The 19,130-nt window shown below is 41.5% G+C and overlaps 1 protein-coding gene across 4 annotated transcripts in view; it reads left to right on the forward strand.

The window, feature by feature from the left end:
* B3GALNT2 (beta-1,3-N-acetylgalactosaminyltransferase 2) overlaps positions 1-19,130 on the forward strand; it is a 73,684-nt gene that overhangs the window by 32,623 nt on the left and 21,931 nt on the right. For 3 of the 4 annotated variants that reach the window (XM_075532211.1, XM_075532205.1, XM_075532203.1), the window contains exon 5: positions 2,838-2,933. The exons of the other annotated variant lie outside the window; for it this stretch is intronic. In XM_075532211.1, coding sequence (XP_075388326.1) covers positions 2,838-2,933 — 96 coding nt within the window. The remainder of the gene's footprint in view (positions 1-2,837; positions 2,934-19,130) is intronic. 4 annotated transcript variants of the gene reach the window in all.

The raw sequence follows: 19,130 nt of genomic DNA on the forward strand, positions 1-19,130 counted from the left end.
TTGACTTCTTTGTTGTGTTTTCCTTCAGTAATCCAATTATTCTGATAGAGTTCCTCTTCAAAGCATCAGACATAGCTTTTAGGTTTTCTTCAGCTTCTCTGATGATCTTATTTGCTTTTTTAAAATTAAAATCTGCTTGGCTGTCCTAAGGCACTAGTCTGGTTCTATGCCTCCTCCAGCTGGTTGATGACCTCCATGAATGGGCTACTGGTTTTTGTTATCTCATCCCTTAGGTCTTGTAGTTCCCTTTGCTGTATGGTCTTCATCTCCTCTATCATATCCTTTTTCTGTATTACTTCCCTTATATCCTGTATGACTCTAAGGAGCATTCTGAAGATTTATTTCTGTGGTACGTCAAAGTCTGCCTTTTCTATGACTGCCATTAGGTCTAGGTCATCCTCTTACATTGTATTTTGTTTTTCTTTTCTTGTTGAAGCTGTTTAAAGAACTTGCTACTTCCTTGTCAGTTTATTGGAGTTAGGTACCATTTTCTTGAGAGTCACAGAGCCCTGGGCTCTCTCTTTGGGAAGTTGGTATTGATGCTTCTGCGGGCTCCCATAGCCAACTGCCCTGAGAAGTTGTGCTTCACCTTTGTCCCACTGGGGTTTCCCTCTCACCCTAGCCTATCAGGAGACTCTTGTTTGGAGGGAAGGTTGGGTGCCCCTCTCTGTAGTCAGGCTCTAGGTCTGCCCACATCACGCTCCAGAAACTTTCAGGTCTCCATAGGGGGCATTTGTAGCGGTATGCCCCATGGCCTGAAGGCTTGGGAATACACAGCTCAGGGAGTGTGGGTATAGTAGGGGTGTGGGTCTTTGCTCCCAGCTAGAGGCAGCCAGTTGAGTCTGTTAGAGGGGCGGGAAAAGGAAGAAAAGAATGTTCTGGTCTTGGAGGAGGGAGCCTCTAAAGGGCAGCGGAGAGTGCCTTTCCTGCCCTTGCTGTTTGGGTTATCAAACCGCAGCTACACCAGCTCTGGTACTGGGGATGTGGTGGGGGTGGGAGTCCCTTGCTCCCGGCTAGAGGCAGCCAGCTGAGAGTCTGCTAAAGTACGGGGATACCTGGCAGGTCAGGGAAAAGTAAGGAAAGAGTGCTGGGCTTGGAGGGGGATCCACTAACAGGCAGCAGAAGTGCCCTTGTCACTTGGAATGTCAAACAGCATTTATCCCCGCCTCTGCGGGTTAGCAGGCACTCGGGATGCAGTGGCTGGCAGAGACTTGGTGCTCCAGTGCAGTGGCTGGTGCCAGACCAGTTCCTTGGAGTGCAGGAGAATTAACCAACAGCTTTGGACTCCAGATCTCCCAACTCACCAATCTCCACAGAGCTCCCAGCATTCGCCGCCTCCCTGGTCGCCATCCTGCCCTGACTCCTCTCGTCTTTATATTTGAAAGTATACTTAACCTCCCTGGCGGTGATCGCGAGTGTGGCTCGGGGTAAATGTTAGCTGTCAGAAGTGGTGACCCTGAGCCACACTCGGGATTCCACTGCAGAGAAGTCCCTGATTTGTTCCCCGGTCCAGCGGTGTCCTCCGCTGTGATCGCAGTGATCTGACTTCCTCGTTCCATTCTGTTCTCTGCATGCAGTGTCGCCGCAGCCGCACAGGGGCGGAACTGGGCGGGAAATTCAAAACTGCAAGTCGAAAATAGACATATACACACACACACACATAAATAGTGATACAGTGTAACCTGTGAGGATTACATTGTATCAAAGCAAATCACCTCAGATTTGTCCTTGTGCCCTGCTTGCCCTTTACTGTCATTTGGAAAATTTTTTGCCCATGGCATCAAAAAGGTGTCACTTAGCACAAAAGGAGTTTTAAACCAGATAAATGACAGCGACAGTGACTTAGAATTACTCGCAGAATTGTGTATTAAAGTATACCTGGAATGAGTACTAGAGAGATTAAAATGAGTAATTTCTTAAGAATTACAGGCCTACAATATAATAAAACAACAAATTTTATGCAAAACAATGTACCACTTTGGGTACAAAATTACTGACATAATTAGCCCGCCAGGGAGGTTAAAGTGTGAATGCCCACTCAGATAGCTTGGTTTAGATGTGTAATATTGTATTCATGATAATTTGACTTTTAATTGCTATATTTCTAGCCTAGCAGAAAGATGCTGATCACTGTCCCCCAGAAAATCCCAATTTAAAGTGAGTGCTAATGGTTGCAGAGGCAGTCATTGCATTGATTTCTCACTATATCGATAAAGACTGGTGTTTAAAAAAAACCAAAACAATCCATTAAATTTTCTTAATTTTAAACTTCTGTGTGGCTTTGATAGATTTAAATTGTTATAAGATTAAGCGTGAGACTGAGGAAAACGTCTTTACAACAAATTCGGAAAAGCCCAAAGAAAACATTTCATATAAAATGAGAATCAGTCCTCCTTTATATTCCCTTCCCCCACCCCTTTTGCATATAGGAATATATGATCTTTCCGATACTTATAATTTTGGGAATGGTTTTTAATTTCACATTTCTTAATTCCCATAAAACTTTTCATTTCAAGATTGTTGCGAGTTTTCCCTGTGTGTTCATATAAGGTTATTTGAATTATAGTAATGATTGACAACATGGTAACAATTTTAACTATTTTTAGTATATTCTTGAATGACCAAAACTGCTGACCGTAACTGCACTAGAAGACCGAAGGAATGTTCAAACCACAATAGAGCATTGTTTTTAATCATGGTTCAGGCCATTGAGGACTTAGTTGATCAAGATATAAGGTATTTGAAAACTTGTAGCATATGCATGATATAACATGAAGTTTTTTTGTTTTTCCTTGTCTTTTTTTGGTTGTTGCTGTTTTTCTTTTTCCAATTTGTAGGAAGCCCTCTTCAGTGCTCGATTTAGTCCTCCCAGTTGTGGTGTGCAAGTGAACAAGCTATGGTACAAACCTGTGGAACAGTTCATCCTACCAGAGGTACAGAGTGAAATGAAAATAACTCTTCTTACCCTTGTGTCCTCCCTCGTCATTTCATCCAGATGAATTGTCTTCGTCTTGTTTACGCCTTAAGAAAAGTGTGTCTGTGAATTAAAAAAGAGAAAGAAGTGTTCTTCTTAGGACGGGGTATATGCTTTCAGAGGTAGATACTTGTTTGTTCTAAGGCAGCTCTCTCATGGAGGGAATGGGGGAATGTACTATTTCGCACACTCCATTTATATTGCCAGAGATCTTCATGACACCTTGAGGCTACCAGATCCACGTTTTGAAAAGTAGTGCGGGTGTGGAGTAGATGATAACTGCCTGTTATAATGACAAAGGATAACAATAGGTACACCAAATTCAAACATTATCATCAAGTTGATTTTGACTCATAGTAGGACAGGGTAAACCTGCCCCTGTGCGTTTCTGAGAGTGTAACTCTCTGTGGGAGTAGAAAGCTCGATCTTTCTCCTGTGGAGTGCACTGATTCCAAACTGTTAGCCTTGGGGTTAGCACGAATAACCACAGGTATTTTTGAGGATAATTCAATCCATAACACATATCTAAAGAATGAAAAAAGGAAAAGCCAGTGCTTGTGGTATAATGGCAGAAAATTTGGCCAGATTAACATGATAAATAAAACTTCTCTTCTATATGATGTCTGATACCTGAAAACATTGCCTTATGAGTCCCTCTAAACCAGTGGTTCTCAACCTTCCTAATGCCATTACCCTTTAATACAGTTCCTGTTGTGGTGAAACCCCCCTCCCCAATCATAAAATTATTTTCATTGCTACTTCATAACTGTAATTTTGTTACTGTTATAAATGACCCCTGTGAAAGGGTCATTCAACCTCCAAAGGGGTCGCAACCCACAGGTTGAGAACCGCTGCTCTAAACTCATTTTAAGTAGCTATAAACTAGGGGAAAAAAACTACTTCACCTGGCCAGGTGTACCTCATTAGCCTTGAAAGTGAGCCACGGTATAGTTTCAGAGTGTTACACAACAGTTCATCATTAGCTTCGATTTTTCTGGACCATTTCATTCTATTGTTATGTGCCAAATGTACAACAGAACAAAACACTGACTGGTTCTGTACTATCCTCACCATTGTTGTTATATTTCAGCCCATTGTTGAGCAGCTATTGTATCCATATATCTCACTGAGTGCCTTCCTCCTCTTCACTGCCCTTCCACTTTTCCAAGCAGCATGTCCTTTTCCAGTGATCAGTCTTCCCCGATAAGATGACCCAAGTACATTAGAGAAGTCTTGTACATTCATTGCCCTCATCATTCATAAAACATTTGCGCTCCACTTAAGTCCCTGGCATCAGCTCCTTATTTTTTACTTCCCTCCCTACTCCCTCCTCCCTCATGAACCCTAGATAATTCATAAATTATTTTGTCATATCTTGCACTATCCGACATCTCCCTTCACCCACTTTTCTATTGTCCGTCCTTCAGGGATGAGGTTATATGTAGATCCTTGTAATCAGTTCCCCCTTTCCACTCCACCCTCCCTCCATCCTCCTAGTATCGCCACTCACACAACTGGTTCTAAAGGGATCATCTACCCTGGATTCCCTGTGTTTCCAGTTCCTATCTGTACCAGAGTCCATCCTCTGGTCTAGCCAAATTTTTAAGGTAGAATTGGGATAGTGCAGGAGGAGGAAGCATTTAGGAACTAGAGGAGAGTTGTATGTTTCATCGCTGCTACACTGCACCCTGACTGGCTAGTCTCCTCCCTGCGACCCTTCCATAAGGGGATGTCCAATTGTCTATAGATGCGCTTTGGGTCACCACTCCGCATTCCCCCTCATTCACAATGATACAATTTTTTGTTCTGATGATGCCTGATACCTGATCCCTTCAACACCTCGTGATCGCACAGGCTGGTGTGCGTCTTCCATGTGGGCTTTGTTGTTTCTGGGCTGTATGGCCGCTTGTTTACCTTCAAGCCTTTAAGACCCCAGACACTATATCTTTGGTCGGGCACCATCAGCTTTCTTTGCCACATTTGCTTATGCACCCATTTGCCTTTAGCGATTGTTTCAGGAAGGTGAGCATCATGGAATGCCAGTTTAGTAGAACAAAGTATTGTTGCATTGAGGGAGTACTTGAGTGGAGGCCCAGTGTCCATCTGCTAGATGTCCTCACTTCTAAGGAGCCTTTTGACTGTACTTCTTCCAAAACAGATTTGGTTGCTTTTGGGGGAGTCCACAGTACTTTCAATATTCCTTATCAGCATCATAATTCAAAACTATTAATTATCTTTGGTTTTTATTTACTGTCCACCTTCACATGTAAACGAGATGATTGAAAACCATGGCAAGCTTGAGTCCAGCACACCTTTGTCCTTAATGTGACATCCTTAACCTTCAACACTTTTAAAAAATCTTTAGCATTCATTAGCAGATTTGCTAATGTAATACATCCTTTAATTTCTTCACTACTACTTCCATGAGCCTTGATTGTGCATTTAAGTAAAATGAAATCCTTCCCAACTTCATTATTTTGTCCATTTATACTGTTAGGTCTTGCCCAGTTGTGGAGATTTTGGTTTTCTTTACATGCAGTTGTAATCGATCTTGAATACTGTAGTCATTGATCTTCTTCAGCACGCACGTGCTTCAAGTTTTCCTAACATTCAGCAAGTAAGGTAGTGTCACCTGAATATCAGAGGTTGTTAATAAGCCTTCCTCCAATCATGATGCCAAGTTTTTCTTCATATGGCCCAGATTCTCAGATTACCTGCTTAGTTTACAGAGTAAGTATGTATGGTGAACGGCTACAACTCTGATCCACACCTTTCCTGATTTAAAACTATGCATTAGGTGGGAGGGGAGGGAATAAAAAACAAACAAACTATGCATTATTCCCTTGTCATGTTTGCACAGTTCCTCATGAGTCCAATGAAGTGTTTTGGAATTACCATTCTTCTCAGTGTTATCCATAGATTATTATGATCCACATAGTCAGACGCCTTTATATAATCAATAAAACACAAGTAAACATCTTCCTGGTATTCTCTGCTTTTAGCCAAATCAATCAGACATCCGCAGTGTTATAACTATTTCACACCTTTTCTGAATTCGGCTTGAATTTATTGCAGGTGCATGTCAGTGTACTACTGAAATCTTTGTTGAAGAGATGAGCCAGTCAGGGTGTAATATAGCACCAACGAAGCATACAACTTTCCTTTAATGCTTCCTCCCCCTCATTATCATTACTTCAATTCTACCTTACAACTCCAGCTAGACCAAAGAATGTACACTGGTACAGAGAAGAGCCTGAAACACAGGGAATCCAGGACCAATAATCCCTCAGGACCAATAATGAGAGACGTGATACTAGGAGGGTAAGAGGAAGATTGGGGGTGGCAGGGGGGAGCTGATCACAATGATCGACATATAACCTCCTCCTAGAAGGACAAATAACAGAAAAGTGGGTGAAGGGAGACAGCAGTCAATGTTAAGACATGAAAAAATAATGTATAAATTATCAAGGGTTCATAAGGGAGGGATGGTGGGGGAGCAGGGGAATTTTTTAAGGGTCGTAAGAGTTCCCAATAAAATGATTTATTGAAGTAAAAAACAACACTGCTATTTTAAATTTTATTTAATCATATGGAAATAATAGCAAATAACCTTCATTGATCCTAATAAAAGAAAAGCACGCTGTTTGAGAGAGAACATGAGCTCTGGTGCTGCAGCTCTGGGATCAGGGCACCTGGTGGCTGTGTGACCGTCGACAGTCTGTTACATCTGACTCATCATTTCCTAGTCTTTAAGAGCAGATAATGATCATCTCCAAGGGCTATTCTTAGGATTAGTGATAAAGTGTGTAGCAGTGTGCTCAGAAAAACAGAAGTTTCATTATCACTAGAAGAAACAAAGAGGAGAACTACCTCATTGAAAGATTCTATTATATCTGAAATGCAATGATTGTTTCTTTTTCTCCCCTAGGTGACCTCAGCTTATTATTGAACTTGAGAGTCAAATTTCAGTTTTGTACAAAACATATTCACAATCAGATACATACACTGCAAGACAGTGAATTACTTAATACAGCTTTTCCAACCATAGTCTCCTTAATTCCCACCAAACAACCCTGGGTAAGATAATGAAGGAATACACTGATTGTAGTATATAAATCCACTGTGAGCGATTACCATCCTGCTGGGTACAAAGTGTCATTTCACAAGCAGGAAGGGAGATCTCATCAGCAAGAGAGGAGAGCCAGGTGTGTAGCAAGTCTCTTGGACCTGGAGATCCCTGTGCATTCAATCTCCTTGACCCAGGAGATCGCTTTGACAGCAGCGGAGTGGCGACAGCAGAACCAGGAATTAGAGCCTAAGACAGAGTGGTGGACTTTCTAGCCCACAGAACAAGTGAAAGCTGAGTGCTTTGGGGCAGAAGGAGGGCTACGAAGTGGAGTGCCTCGGGGCACTTAACTGGGGGCGGTGGGTTTGCTGACCCCGAGCGGAGCCTGCAGGCGGAGGGTTACAGTGAAGTGGCATGCCCTTTGGGCATTTAGTAGCATCCTTAAAACTTTGTAACATGTCCTGACTGAACAACTCCAGACTGAGCATTTCCACCTGAATTTTAACTTCCATATTAAACCTCATACATAACGCATGAGCATTATCTGAGTTGTGTGTGATCATTTGAAAATCAGAAAGAATGCTGTGGGAAAAAAATAAATACACCAAAACCGAATCCACTACCACAGAGTCCATTCTGACTTAACTTATCGGAATCCTCTGATTCCTATAGAATTACTGCCAAGGTTTTCCGAGGCGGTAACCTTTTATAGCAGTGGTTCTCAACCTGTGGGTCCTAATCCCTTTGGGGATCAAATGACCCTTCCACATGGGTCACCTGATTGATAACAGCAAAATGACAGTTATTAAGTAGCAAGAAAATAATTTATGGTTGGGGGGTCACCAGAACATGAACTGTATTAAAGGGTCATGGCATTAGAAAGGTTGAGGACCACTGCTTATAGGAACAGACAGGCTCATCTTTCTCCCTCAACAGAGAAGCTAGTGCCTTCGAAATGGCTGACCTTAAGTTCGAAACCAAAAGCAAATTTGATTCCATCAAGTGGATTCCAACCCCTAATGCTCCTATAGGGCAGAGAAGAACTGCTACTGTATGTATCCCAGGCTCTGAATCTTTGGGGGAGCAGAAAGCCTCATCTCTCTTTGGGGGAGAGGCTGGTTGTTTCGAACCTTGTGTTTAGCAGCTGAATTTACAACCTACTACTTCACCAGGACTCCTTAGATATTTACAGGAAAAGAAAACAAAGCAAAAGAGAAATACAGCAAACATTTTGGGTACTAGATATATATACAAATATATATTATCTGTGTTTTAAATCATTTTACTGGGGGCTCGTACAGGTCTTAATCAGAATCTACACATCCATCCAGTGTATCAAGCATATTTGTACATATGTTGCCATCATTATTTTCAAAACATTTTCTTTTTAGCCCTTGGTATCAGCTATAGCAATGCTTTTATGTTCATATATTTAAAATGTTTCACAAAATAAACCAATTCTTGAGAACCCTTAAAATGAAGTCTAATTTTAAGACATTTGATTTCCATTCTCTCTTACTGTGTATAATTTTGTGGTTTCTAGAATACTTACAGAGTTTGCAACATACCCTTTAGCATACATCGTCCGTCTCCCTCAAGCCCTTCTGCTACCCCAGCTCCTGGAAACCACTAATCTACTTTCTGTCGCTGTGAAACTGCTTATTTTGTCCGTGTCATTGTGGTAGGTGGTAAGAAAAGAAAAGAAAGGAAAATCATAAACTTGACTGCCACCGAGTCCATTCAGACTCAGCAACCCTAGTGAGACGGAATAGAACTGCGTCTGTGCGTTCGTTTCCAAGGCTGTGAACCTGGACAGGCGCCGAAAGCCTGTCTTCCTCCTCAGAGCGGCTGGTGCTCTCAAACTGCTGGCCTTGTGGTTAGCATCCCCATGCGTAACTCACTGTGAAACCAGGGCAAAGAGACTCCAAGTTCAAATTAGTTTCTAGAGAGCCGTTTATTAAATATTATGCAGGACAAAGACAGTCCAGATGAGGGAGCACATCAGCATGAGGTCATAATGGTATGCAAGAATTCACCGTAAATTGGACACAGAATACAAAGATAACACAAAATCATGATTGATATATATGCATATTTAATAAAATCATGATTGTTTGCAGATCCGTTTATCAGTTGCAGCAAGGATTACCAAAGTAAGAGTGGGGGCCATGATTAATGAGTCCAGGGACACTGGTGCACTGTAGAGAGGTCTTCAAGAGCCGTTCAGGGCCCTTGACTGAGGTAGTTGGGATGGATGTGACTTGACCACAGGACCCTAGCATCCAAATTCCATCACGGGCTTATTCAGGCAAGTTCCTGAGGTAGAGGTTGCCCCTCCCTGGGCTGGCTATACTTAGTCTTTTTTCTTTTAACTGGAGCCCTGATGTAGTGGTTATGTGTTTGGCTATGATCTGAAAGGTCAGCAGTTTGAAACCATCACATGCTCCAAGGAAAAGAGATGAGGGTTTCCACTCCCATCAAGAGTTACAGTCTCAGAAACCCACAGGGAAGTTCTACCCAGTTTTATAGAGTTACTATGAATCAACATATGAATCAACATCCTCTCTGTGGCAGTGAGTGAGTGGTGGGAAAGAACTCTGGAGGCTGAATCTCAGTGGAGACTCCAGTGGATTTAGAGCTCCCATTGTAAAACAAAATCTACAAACCTAATGCTCAGAATTTAAATTTTAATACAGTGTATAAATAGAAGCATACAATATGTGGTACTTCGTGACTGGCTTCTTTTCACTTAGTGTAAATGTTTTCAAGGTTTATTCATGTAGCATGTATCAGCATTTCTTTATTTTTAATTGTCAAATAATATTCCATTATATGGATATACTATTTTTTAATTTACTCAGTAGGTGGACATTTGGGTTCTTCTGAATAATGTTTGGCTATTCATAGAATAATGCTCCTTTGAATATTCATGTACAGGTTTTTGTGTGACCATATGTTTTCATTTATAGTAAATAACTGGGTCACATAGTGACTTTAATCATTTGAGGAACTGCTACACTGACTTCTAAAGCAATTGGTTATTCCACATTCTTACCAACTGTTTGTGAAGGTTCCAGTGTAATCCACATCCAGCCTTGTTATCTGAGTGTTTTTGTATCACAGCCATCTACTAGGTATGAAGTGGTAGCTATCTCAGTGTATATTGCAGAATGTAATAGGGTTGCACGGTGGGCACAAGAGAGCCCATATTGCCTGGTCACTGCTGCCAGACTACAGGAAACAGGTGAATTCAAAAGGTTCTAAGTTTTATTTTTGAATTCATGGAAAAAGAAAGGCCAGAATCTCTCCTCCAATGACTGTTAAAGATTGTACATTATAGACTTCCCGTTTGTAGAGACTCTAAATCTCAAGGAGACAGGCCATGTACAAAGGGGCTTGCTCTTAATGAGGAGGGAAAGAAAGCCTCGGTAAGAATTCATAATACTCAGATAAGAATTTGGCCCTTGACTTAGCTACTGTCCTTGAGAATTTGTGCCTGGACATAATCATACAAATCATAAGATTCTCTGTGAGACGGGCAAGGGGGTTCAATTTAGGATCACAGCCAGGGAGGACTTCTAGTGAAGCTATGTCTCGATAAACATATAATTCTTTTAGCTATGATCTAAACTTTGTTATACTGCCATCATAAAATAATATTGGGTTAAAAATAATAATAATATTGGGTTGACTCTTCAAGTTCTTCTAACAATAACTTCACTTTATGTTATAAAAGGGGATAAAAGTTTATATTTGCATGAATTGAAATCGATTTGATGGCTGTGAGTGAATAATGGCTAGTGAATGAGGGGGAAAGATGAGACTTTCTACTCCCATAAAAATGTCCAGTCTCAGAAACCCACAAGGGCAGTTATACTCGGTCCTGTCGAGTTGCTATGAGTCAGAATTCATTCATTCATTCGGTGGCAGAGTTCAGTAGCTAATGAGACTGAGCATCTTTTTCATGTGCATAATCGATATTGGTATATCTCCTTTGGAAAAATACCTATTGAAAGCCTTTGTATTATCATTGTATTATTTACCTGTAAGAGTTAGTTATAGATTTTGAATGCAAATTCCGAATCAAATACTAGTGAGAGAGAATTGTGAGGCTACTTTTTTTCTCTCTTTAGGTTTCACAAGTTTTCCACATTGACAGGCTGCAATCTTACCTCTTTTCAGTTACTCTCTACTAGTGGAAAGTATTTTAATTTGTCTTCTCTGCCAGGTTTCTAACTCACCCAGGTTCTGACTTTCGCAGGTTCCACTGATAGGGTTTGCAATAAATTTTTTCTTAAAGAATTGTAACATAAACATATACTTTATCTTTTAGCATTGCTCTAGAGGAGTTTTTGGAAAATTCTCTAATTAGATTGGGTTTTTACATACTGAATTGGTATTAGGGTTGCTACATGTGTTATGGTTACAGATAGATATAAGACATAGATATCCTTTATAACAGACTGAAGCGATTACATTCTGCAATATACTATCCATGTGCAGTTATTTGTTGCAGAACCTGATTTATTTCACAAAACTAGAAATAATGATACCACATCACTTATTTCCAAATGTTTATTAACTTATTAAATTTGTATAGCAGCTCTAACTATGCCTCCATTAAATAATAGAAAGCCACGGTAGCTTGCATTAGTCCTTAGGAACACCGTGGCACCACAAGTAGTTCTGGATAAGGTTCATAGCTAAGTGCTTAAAAATAGTGAGGTCTTATCTTATTAATCAAATGCGGTGGAACCCTAGAACCTTCTATTTTGGGAGAGGACTTAAGTTACAGTTAGGTTGTACCCAGCTTCAATGACACGTATAGGATCAGAAGACCAGAACATAAGATTAAATGGGTAACTATATGGGTGGCTGATGGAAGCCCACCACACATCTGTTAGCTTGTCATACTGCGGTGACGTGTGTGTTTCCATGATGCTGGAAGCTGTGTCACTGATACTCCAAATACCAGCAGGGTCACCCAAGGAGGGGAGCTGGTTTCAGCAGAGTGTTCAGACTAAGAGCACAGCACAAAGAAGGAGTAGACTGTCCACTTCTGAGCCACCAAAAACCTTATGAACAGCAGCAGAACATTTTCAGATACAGAGACAAAAACTTACTCTAGCTGAGGTTAGGTCTCCTCTGTGAAAGTCGTTTTTAAGATGTACACATAGAGTGGGTGATAGTTGGTTCATAGAGTCAGCTTTTCAAGATAGAGTAGAGGGAGAAGACCATTCAGTTGTGGCCATATAAAAAGTGTGCTAAGATCACCCCAAATCAACAGACACTCCAACCTGAGTGATTAAGTGATCTTCCTGGAAATTTAAGTGAAGATGTGTAGAGAGAGGCCTATGTGTTGATGAAAGTGATAACGGTGAGGAGCATCCTCTCATCAGGAAAAAATGTTTAACAATACTTAGAACCCAAAGGGAACTTATGCCTAGTACTATATTCCTAATTGGACACCTTTGACCCAGTTTCTAGCTTGTCTTTGGTTACCAAGTATGTGTTCTCTTTTCTACTGGGACTTTAAACTCTCTTCTTTCAAGGTATGCAATATCCCTCATAAACTACACCAGAAGGACTGAATGTGGAAACCTACTAAGTGAACTGGGCTTTACCTAAAACTCACCTGTAGCCCCTGGACTTAATGCTGAAACTACCTTGTGTGAGAAGCAGATGACTGCTATCCCATGGGTATAGAACTGGTGATCATTGGCTTTGGTTTGGATCTCTTGGCTTGCAGGTGCTCAGTACCAGCACATACTTACTCTCTTAATGTCCTCTTTGCTTTATTACATGTATTAAGATGGTAGGTGTGGTTCTGTGCTTGTGAATGAATATCATAGAAAGTTTTGTCCTATCACCAATCCCCAAAATAAAATTTAAAAAGGAAACATAACATCCTACATAAAGAAAGGACAGGTTATTAAATAGACAAGAACAAAAGAAAAGGTCAAAGTGAATGTCAGAGCAATTGAATATTGAGAAAACATCCCATTGCAGTCCAGATCAAGTCCATAGGTCCGATATTAGCCCATATGTCTGATACCAATCTAAAAAATCCTCTTCAGACTCATGAAACACTCAGTGACGCCAAATGCAGGCTAGTGGAAGAGCACAGGCTAGTGGATGGGAAATCTTGTGGGTCCAGTGGTGTTATAAGCATCTCAGCACTGACTTCTCTGGCTCCAGAGGTTTGGCTCTGGCTCCAGAGGTCTGGTTCCATCAGCCTATCTCCATGTGTCTTCTCCACAGGGATGTCTCGCAGGAAGTGAGCAGAGAGAGAGTGTGTCTCCTGCCTCCAAGGAAGAAATACGGGACTTCCCAGAATCCTTAGGAAAAGGCCATGACAACACAGAGGCCTCATTGGCTATATCTTGTTGATAGGCTACACTCACCCCTACATTCTTAATCCTCAAATTGACACCAGATTATGTAACTACTACACTTGTGGAGAAGACAAAGTAACGTATTATAATGGAATGTGTAAAGACCCACAGTTTAAAAAAACAGAAAAGGAAAAAACACTCAGCATATCTTAAGCTAAAAGAACTGAAGAAAAAGTTTCACAGCTCAAGTTGCAATATTAAAAGACTCTAGCAAAATAATAATGATAATCTGCAGGACACATCAAAAGAAGGTAGAAAGATTACAGTCACTGTACCAAAAAGATCTAGTCCACATTCAACCAATTCAAGAGAGCATATGGTAAAGAAGTAGTAGTACTGAAGGAAGAAGTCTGAGCTGCACTGAAGGCAGAAAGCAAGGCTGCAGGAACTGGCAGAATGCCCATTAGAATATTTCAACAGCTGATGAAGCACTGGAAGCACTCACCATAGTCTGTGACAGGCTAGGACAGGCTTTCAAAAATACTCATTCACAGACAACCATGGCTACCAGATAAATACAAGTCAGAAGACAGCAAGGAGGAGATAACAACATGCACAAAAACAAGACGGAGCACTCTCTGGGAACCTTGCTGTTCCGCCGCACTCCCCCAGTGCTTTGCCTGCATGTGGCGGGATCAGATCGGGTGCAATTCCCACACTGTGTCTCCCGTGCTGTCCCCCGCAGCGCCATGGGTCAGTGAGGGGTGTCATATCTCATAGTGGGGCCAGCCATGTGGTCCTCTCTGTGGACTGGCTACTCTAATTGGGGTCATCGTCCTCAAGGCCTGGTGGGCCAGGATGTGCTCCTACTCCCCCTTCATCTGCTCCCGTGTGCTCTGATCAGATATGTCCCTCTCCCAGAGCTGCAGATTCATTGCCATCCTTTGAAATAAATTCTTCTGCGGGGAGGGACAGGCATCCACTTAATATTTGGTACTGGGGTCAACCCCCCAGACCTCTCCACTGGTTCCCTACACCACGCCGGAATGTTGCATTCACACCTTGGGGAACTGGGTTGAAGTGTGGTCCCTCTTCCCCTGTGGAAATATAAACAATCCCCTCCCCTTGGGTGGGTTTGCGCCTCGTGCCCATTTCTTCCTTATTTTCATCTTTTTTTTCCCCTTTGCCCACCTCTTCCCCAGTTGTCTACCATGTGCATCCTGCATTTGATCTGATCCCTGCCATACTACAGTCCTCACCCCAAGAATGTTTAACACTTACCTCAGCGGACTCATGTTGTACTTGTCCTTTTGTGCCTGACTTACTTCTCTTAGCATGATTTCCTCGAGTTCTTTTCATGCAGCGATGTGCTTCATACGTTCATCACTGCTTTTTAGCGATGCGTAGTACTCCATTGTATGTGTATACCAGTTTTTTAATCCAATCGTCAGTTGATGGAAATTCGGGTTGCTTCCAACTCCTTGCAATTGTGAACTGTGCCGCAATGAACATTGGAGCACAGATGTCTGGCCTTGGTTTGTTTCTTGCCTCTTCTGGGTATATGCCCAGTAGGAGGATTGCTGGGTCATATGGTTACTCTATTTCCATCTGTTTTAGGTATTGCCAGATTGATTTCCATAGTGGCTGTACATACTTACAGTCCCACCAGCAGTGGATGAGAGTTCCTGTCTCCCCACAGCCCCTCCAACACTTGTTGCTTTCTAATTTTTTGAATTGAGCTACCTTTGAGGGTGTTAGGTGGTACCTCATTGTTTTAATTTGCATTTCTCTTATGGCTAAAGATCGGGAACATTTTCTCATGTTTGTTGGCTATTCGGATTTCTGCCCCTGTGAAACTTCTGTTCAAGTCCTTTGCCCACCTCTCAAGTGGGCAATTAGTTTTTTCTTTTTGAAAGCTAACAGAGTATTGTAGATTTTAGTAATAAGGCCTTTGATGTGTTATTGCTAAAGATGTTTTCCCACATGTACAGATGCAAATATATTTATATATGAGGATGTGGAAATAGGTTCTATGTGCCTATATTTATAGGTTTAGTGTTACGGTAGCAGAAGGACATTGGGCCTCCACTCAAGTACTCCCTCTCTGCAAGAATACTTGCTTCTATTAAATTGGTATTCTATGATGCTCACCTTCCTGACACAACTGCTGAAGACAAGCAAGCAGGTGCATAAGCAAACGTAAAGAAAGCTGATGGTGCCCAGCTATCAAAAGATATAGCATCTAGGGTCTTAAGAGCTTGAGGGTAAACAAGCGTCCTTCTAGCTCAGAAGCAACAAAGCCCACATGGAAGAAGCACACCAGCCTGTGTGATCATGAGGTGCCGAAGGGATCAGTTATCAGGCATCATCAGAACAAAAAATCTTATCATTGTGAATGAGGATGAGAGTGTAGAGTGGAGACCCAAAGCCCATTTCTCAACCACTGGAGATCCCGTTAAAGAGGGGTCTAGGGGAGGAGACGACCCAGTCAAGGTGGGATGTAGCAACGATGAAACATACAACTTTCCTCTAGTACCTAAATGCTTCCTCCACCAACCCCCCACCCCAATATCATCATCCCAATTCTACCTTGAAAGTCTGGCTAGACCAGAGGATGAACACTGGTGCATATAAGAACTAGAAACACAGGGAATCCAGGGCAGATGATCCCTTCAGGACCAGTGGTGTGAGTGGCAATATTAAGAGGGTAGAGGGAGAGTGTGTTGGAAAGAAGGAACCAATTACAAGGATCTACATGTGACCTCCTCTCTGTGGGACGGACAACAGAAAAGTAGGTGAAGGGAGACGTCGGACAGGGCAAGATATGACAAAATAATAAGGGCTCATGAGGGAGGGAAAATGAGGAGCTGATGCCAGGGGCTTAAGTGTAGCGCAAATGTTTTGAGAATGATGAGGGTAATGAATTTACAGATGTGCTTTACACAATTGATGTATGTATGGACTGTGATAAGAGTTGTATGAGCCCCTAATAAAACGATTTTTAAAAAAGGAAGCAAGGAGGACATTAAAATAGTCCCAGGGCACCATTCATTGGGCACCTGATCAAAATCCAACTAACTCCAATTCCTTAAATTTGGAAAAGCAGTCAGCAGATTTTCCTCACATTTAGTATATGGTTCCTTCAATTTGTTCATGTGAGTTTGAGGTGAAGCCCAGTTCATTTAGTGGGGTTTCTACATCAAATCCTTTTGGTGTGGCCTCTGAAGTATATTTTGAACCTCAAAACGTCAGAGTTTAAAGTCCCGGCAGTCTGTAGCACATGACCTGGGCCACCAAGAGCTGGACAGAAACTAGGTAAAAAATGTCCAATTATTCTTCTCCCCTTGGGTCTATATAAGTAAAACTATTTTCCCAGATGGGAGGTTGCTCCTCCAATTTAACCCACCAAGAGAATTGCTTTCTCCAAAACATACATGCGCCCCTCCCCCATCTTTATTTGAATTCCAGTGAGTTTCACTGATCGCTCTGGGAGGACTGTCTTGATTTGCAGTGACTCTAGCACAATATTGTATGGCAGCAGCTTAAGGATCTTCACCCTGATTTTGAAAAGCTGATCCAAGCCGAGGTGAGATCTCTGTTGAAATGGTTTTTAAGATGTTTCTTATAAAGGTGATGGATGACACGTGGTTCATGGGCTCTAGATGGGCTCTCTGCTTGTTGCTTTGGAGACCACATTAGAAGATTACATGACCAGAGAGCAGAAGCTTATCTTCTTCTTGATGTTTACCTTGTAGTAGTGGGCTCATACTATATTTTCCCTTTTGTGGTTGACTAACTTCACTCAGCATAATTGTTTCCAGGTCCCTCTATGACGTATTTCATGGTCTCATAGTATCCCACTGTGTATGTACCAGCGTTTGATTAACCATTCTTCTACTGATGGGCATTTGGGCTGCTTCCAGTGTTTTGCTATTGTGAACTGTGCTGCAGTGAACATGGGAGAGCATGTGCCTGTTTGTGTTCTGTCTTTTACTTCGTTGGAGTATGGGCCAAGCAAAGGTATTTGGAGTCATAGCGTTTCTAGTCCCAGTTGCTAGGTAGTGCACTACCGCTTTTCACAATGGTCAGACATATTTGCAAGCCCACTAGCAATGTATTAGAGTTCCAATCTCTTCTCTGCACCTTCCCCGGCATTTCTTCTTCTTTGTTGTTGTTTTTTAAATTAGACCATTGTGTGTGTAGGGTGATCTCTAATCCTTGTTATGATTTGCATCTCCCTAATTATTATTAGGCTATTGAAGGCTATTGATCTAGAGCATCCCTCATGTGTGTATTAGCTATTCCAATGTCATCTTTTGTGAATTGTCTGTCCATGATCTTTGCTCACCTTTTAATTATATTGTTTTTCGCTTATTGAAATGTAGAATACTATACGTTTTAGTAAGAAGATCCTTGTCCATAGTGTCATTGTGGAAGACTCCCCCTTCCCCCCAATCTGTATGGTCTCATTTTACTCTTTTGATGAAGTATTTTGATATGCAGTACTGTTATTTTTAATAGATACCATGCATCTCTTTTGTCTTTGACTGTGTGTGCATTCTGTACTATATTTAGTAGTCTATTGTTTTTTAAATATTTTTGAAAAATAGTTATTTTTACAATATTTTCAACTGAACATGTGTGGCAGCTTAGCCTACCTAAAGATGAAGTTTGAAAAGCCCAAACTGTCCTAGCTTTGTTTAAAAAGTTGTAGACTCTGTGACGATTGACAAAGCAAGGAGAAGCACCACTGAGATCAGAGTGTTACAGTTCTTCGTTCCTTTGATTTATGGATTGGTCACATGTTTAGACTTCCTACAGGCACAGCTAAGATGCAGGATACTCCTTAGAATATGCAATTCTTAAGTCACATCTCTGCAAATGTACAAGGAGAATTCAGCATTTCTGACACAGTAAGTCAGCAGTAATTTTTTTGCATTTTAATTTACTATGTATAATAAAGTACATCTGTATTAATTTGTGTTTCTTTTCTTCACTTAATTTTTTTCTTTTCTTTATTTATTATGAATTTGGCATTAATACATATATTGTATCATTCCATAGTTCAATCATGTCGAGCAGAATTGTACAATTGCTTCCCCAATCCGTTTCCACACATTCTTTTTCTTCCCTCAACTCCTAGACATCGTCTCCCTTTTACTCCCACCACCACTGTGAAACCCCCTCCCCGCTGCCTCCCCAAACCCATTTTCTACTTGCTGTCCCTATAGTTCAGCAATCCTGAATTTCACAAATAGAAAAACATAAGACACACCTTTAAGAGGCTGACCTGCGATGACAATAACACCTGCGAGATACACTCTAATATGAACGAACCAAAACAAAACAAGTATACAGAAAATGTTAAAAACCAGATCAGGTCCAGCATGCATCAAAGGGAGGAGAATCAACTGACAAAGTTTTAACTAGTCAAGTCAGATGTATGCCTTTGATCTTCTGTACTCATCTCTCCGAGGCTTGTTTCCTATGTAGTTTCCACAAATGGGCTCCCGCTGTCCTCCATAGCCTTCTGCAAACCAGATTCTCACTGTGGAGCCTCTGCTACTCATCCCTCCTTCAATTATATGATTTATAGTCCTGCGGTCACTAAGGATAGTGTGTTTCTTCCATGTGGACTTTGCCCCTCCTTGTCTGTTATCAAGCTAAAATCCAGAAGGGGAGGGAAAAAACTACACAAGAAGCAGGAAGGCGGTCAGGGTCAGGGAGCCCCTCCGGCTATGAAGCAGCTGTAGTC

This window comes from Tenrec ecaudatus, chromosome 1 (genome assembly GCF_050624435.1).
Source record: "Tenrec ecaudatus isolate mTenEca1 chromosome 1, mTenEca1.hap1, whole genome shotgun sequence".
In the NCBI taxonomy this organism is placed as follows: domain Eukaryota; kingdom Metazoa; phylum Chordata; class Mammalia; order Afrosoricida; family Tenrecidae; genus Tenrec; species Tenrec ecaudatus.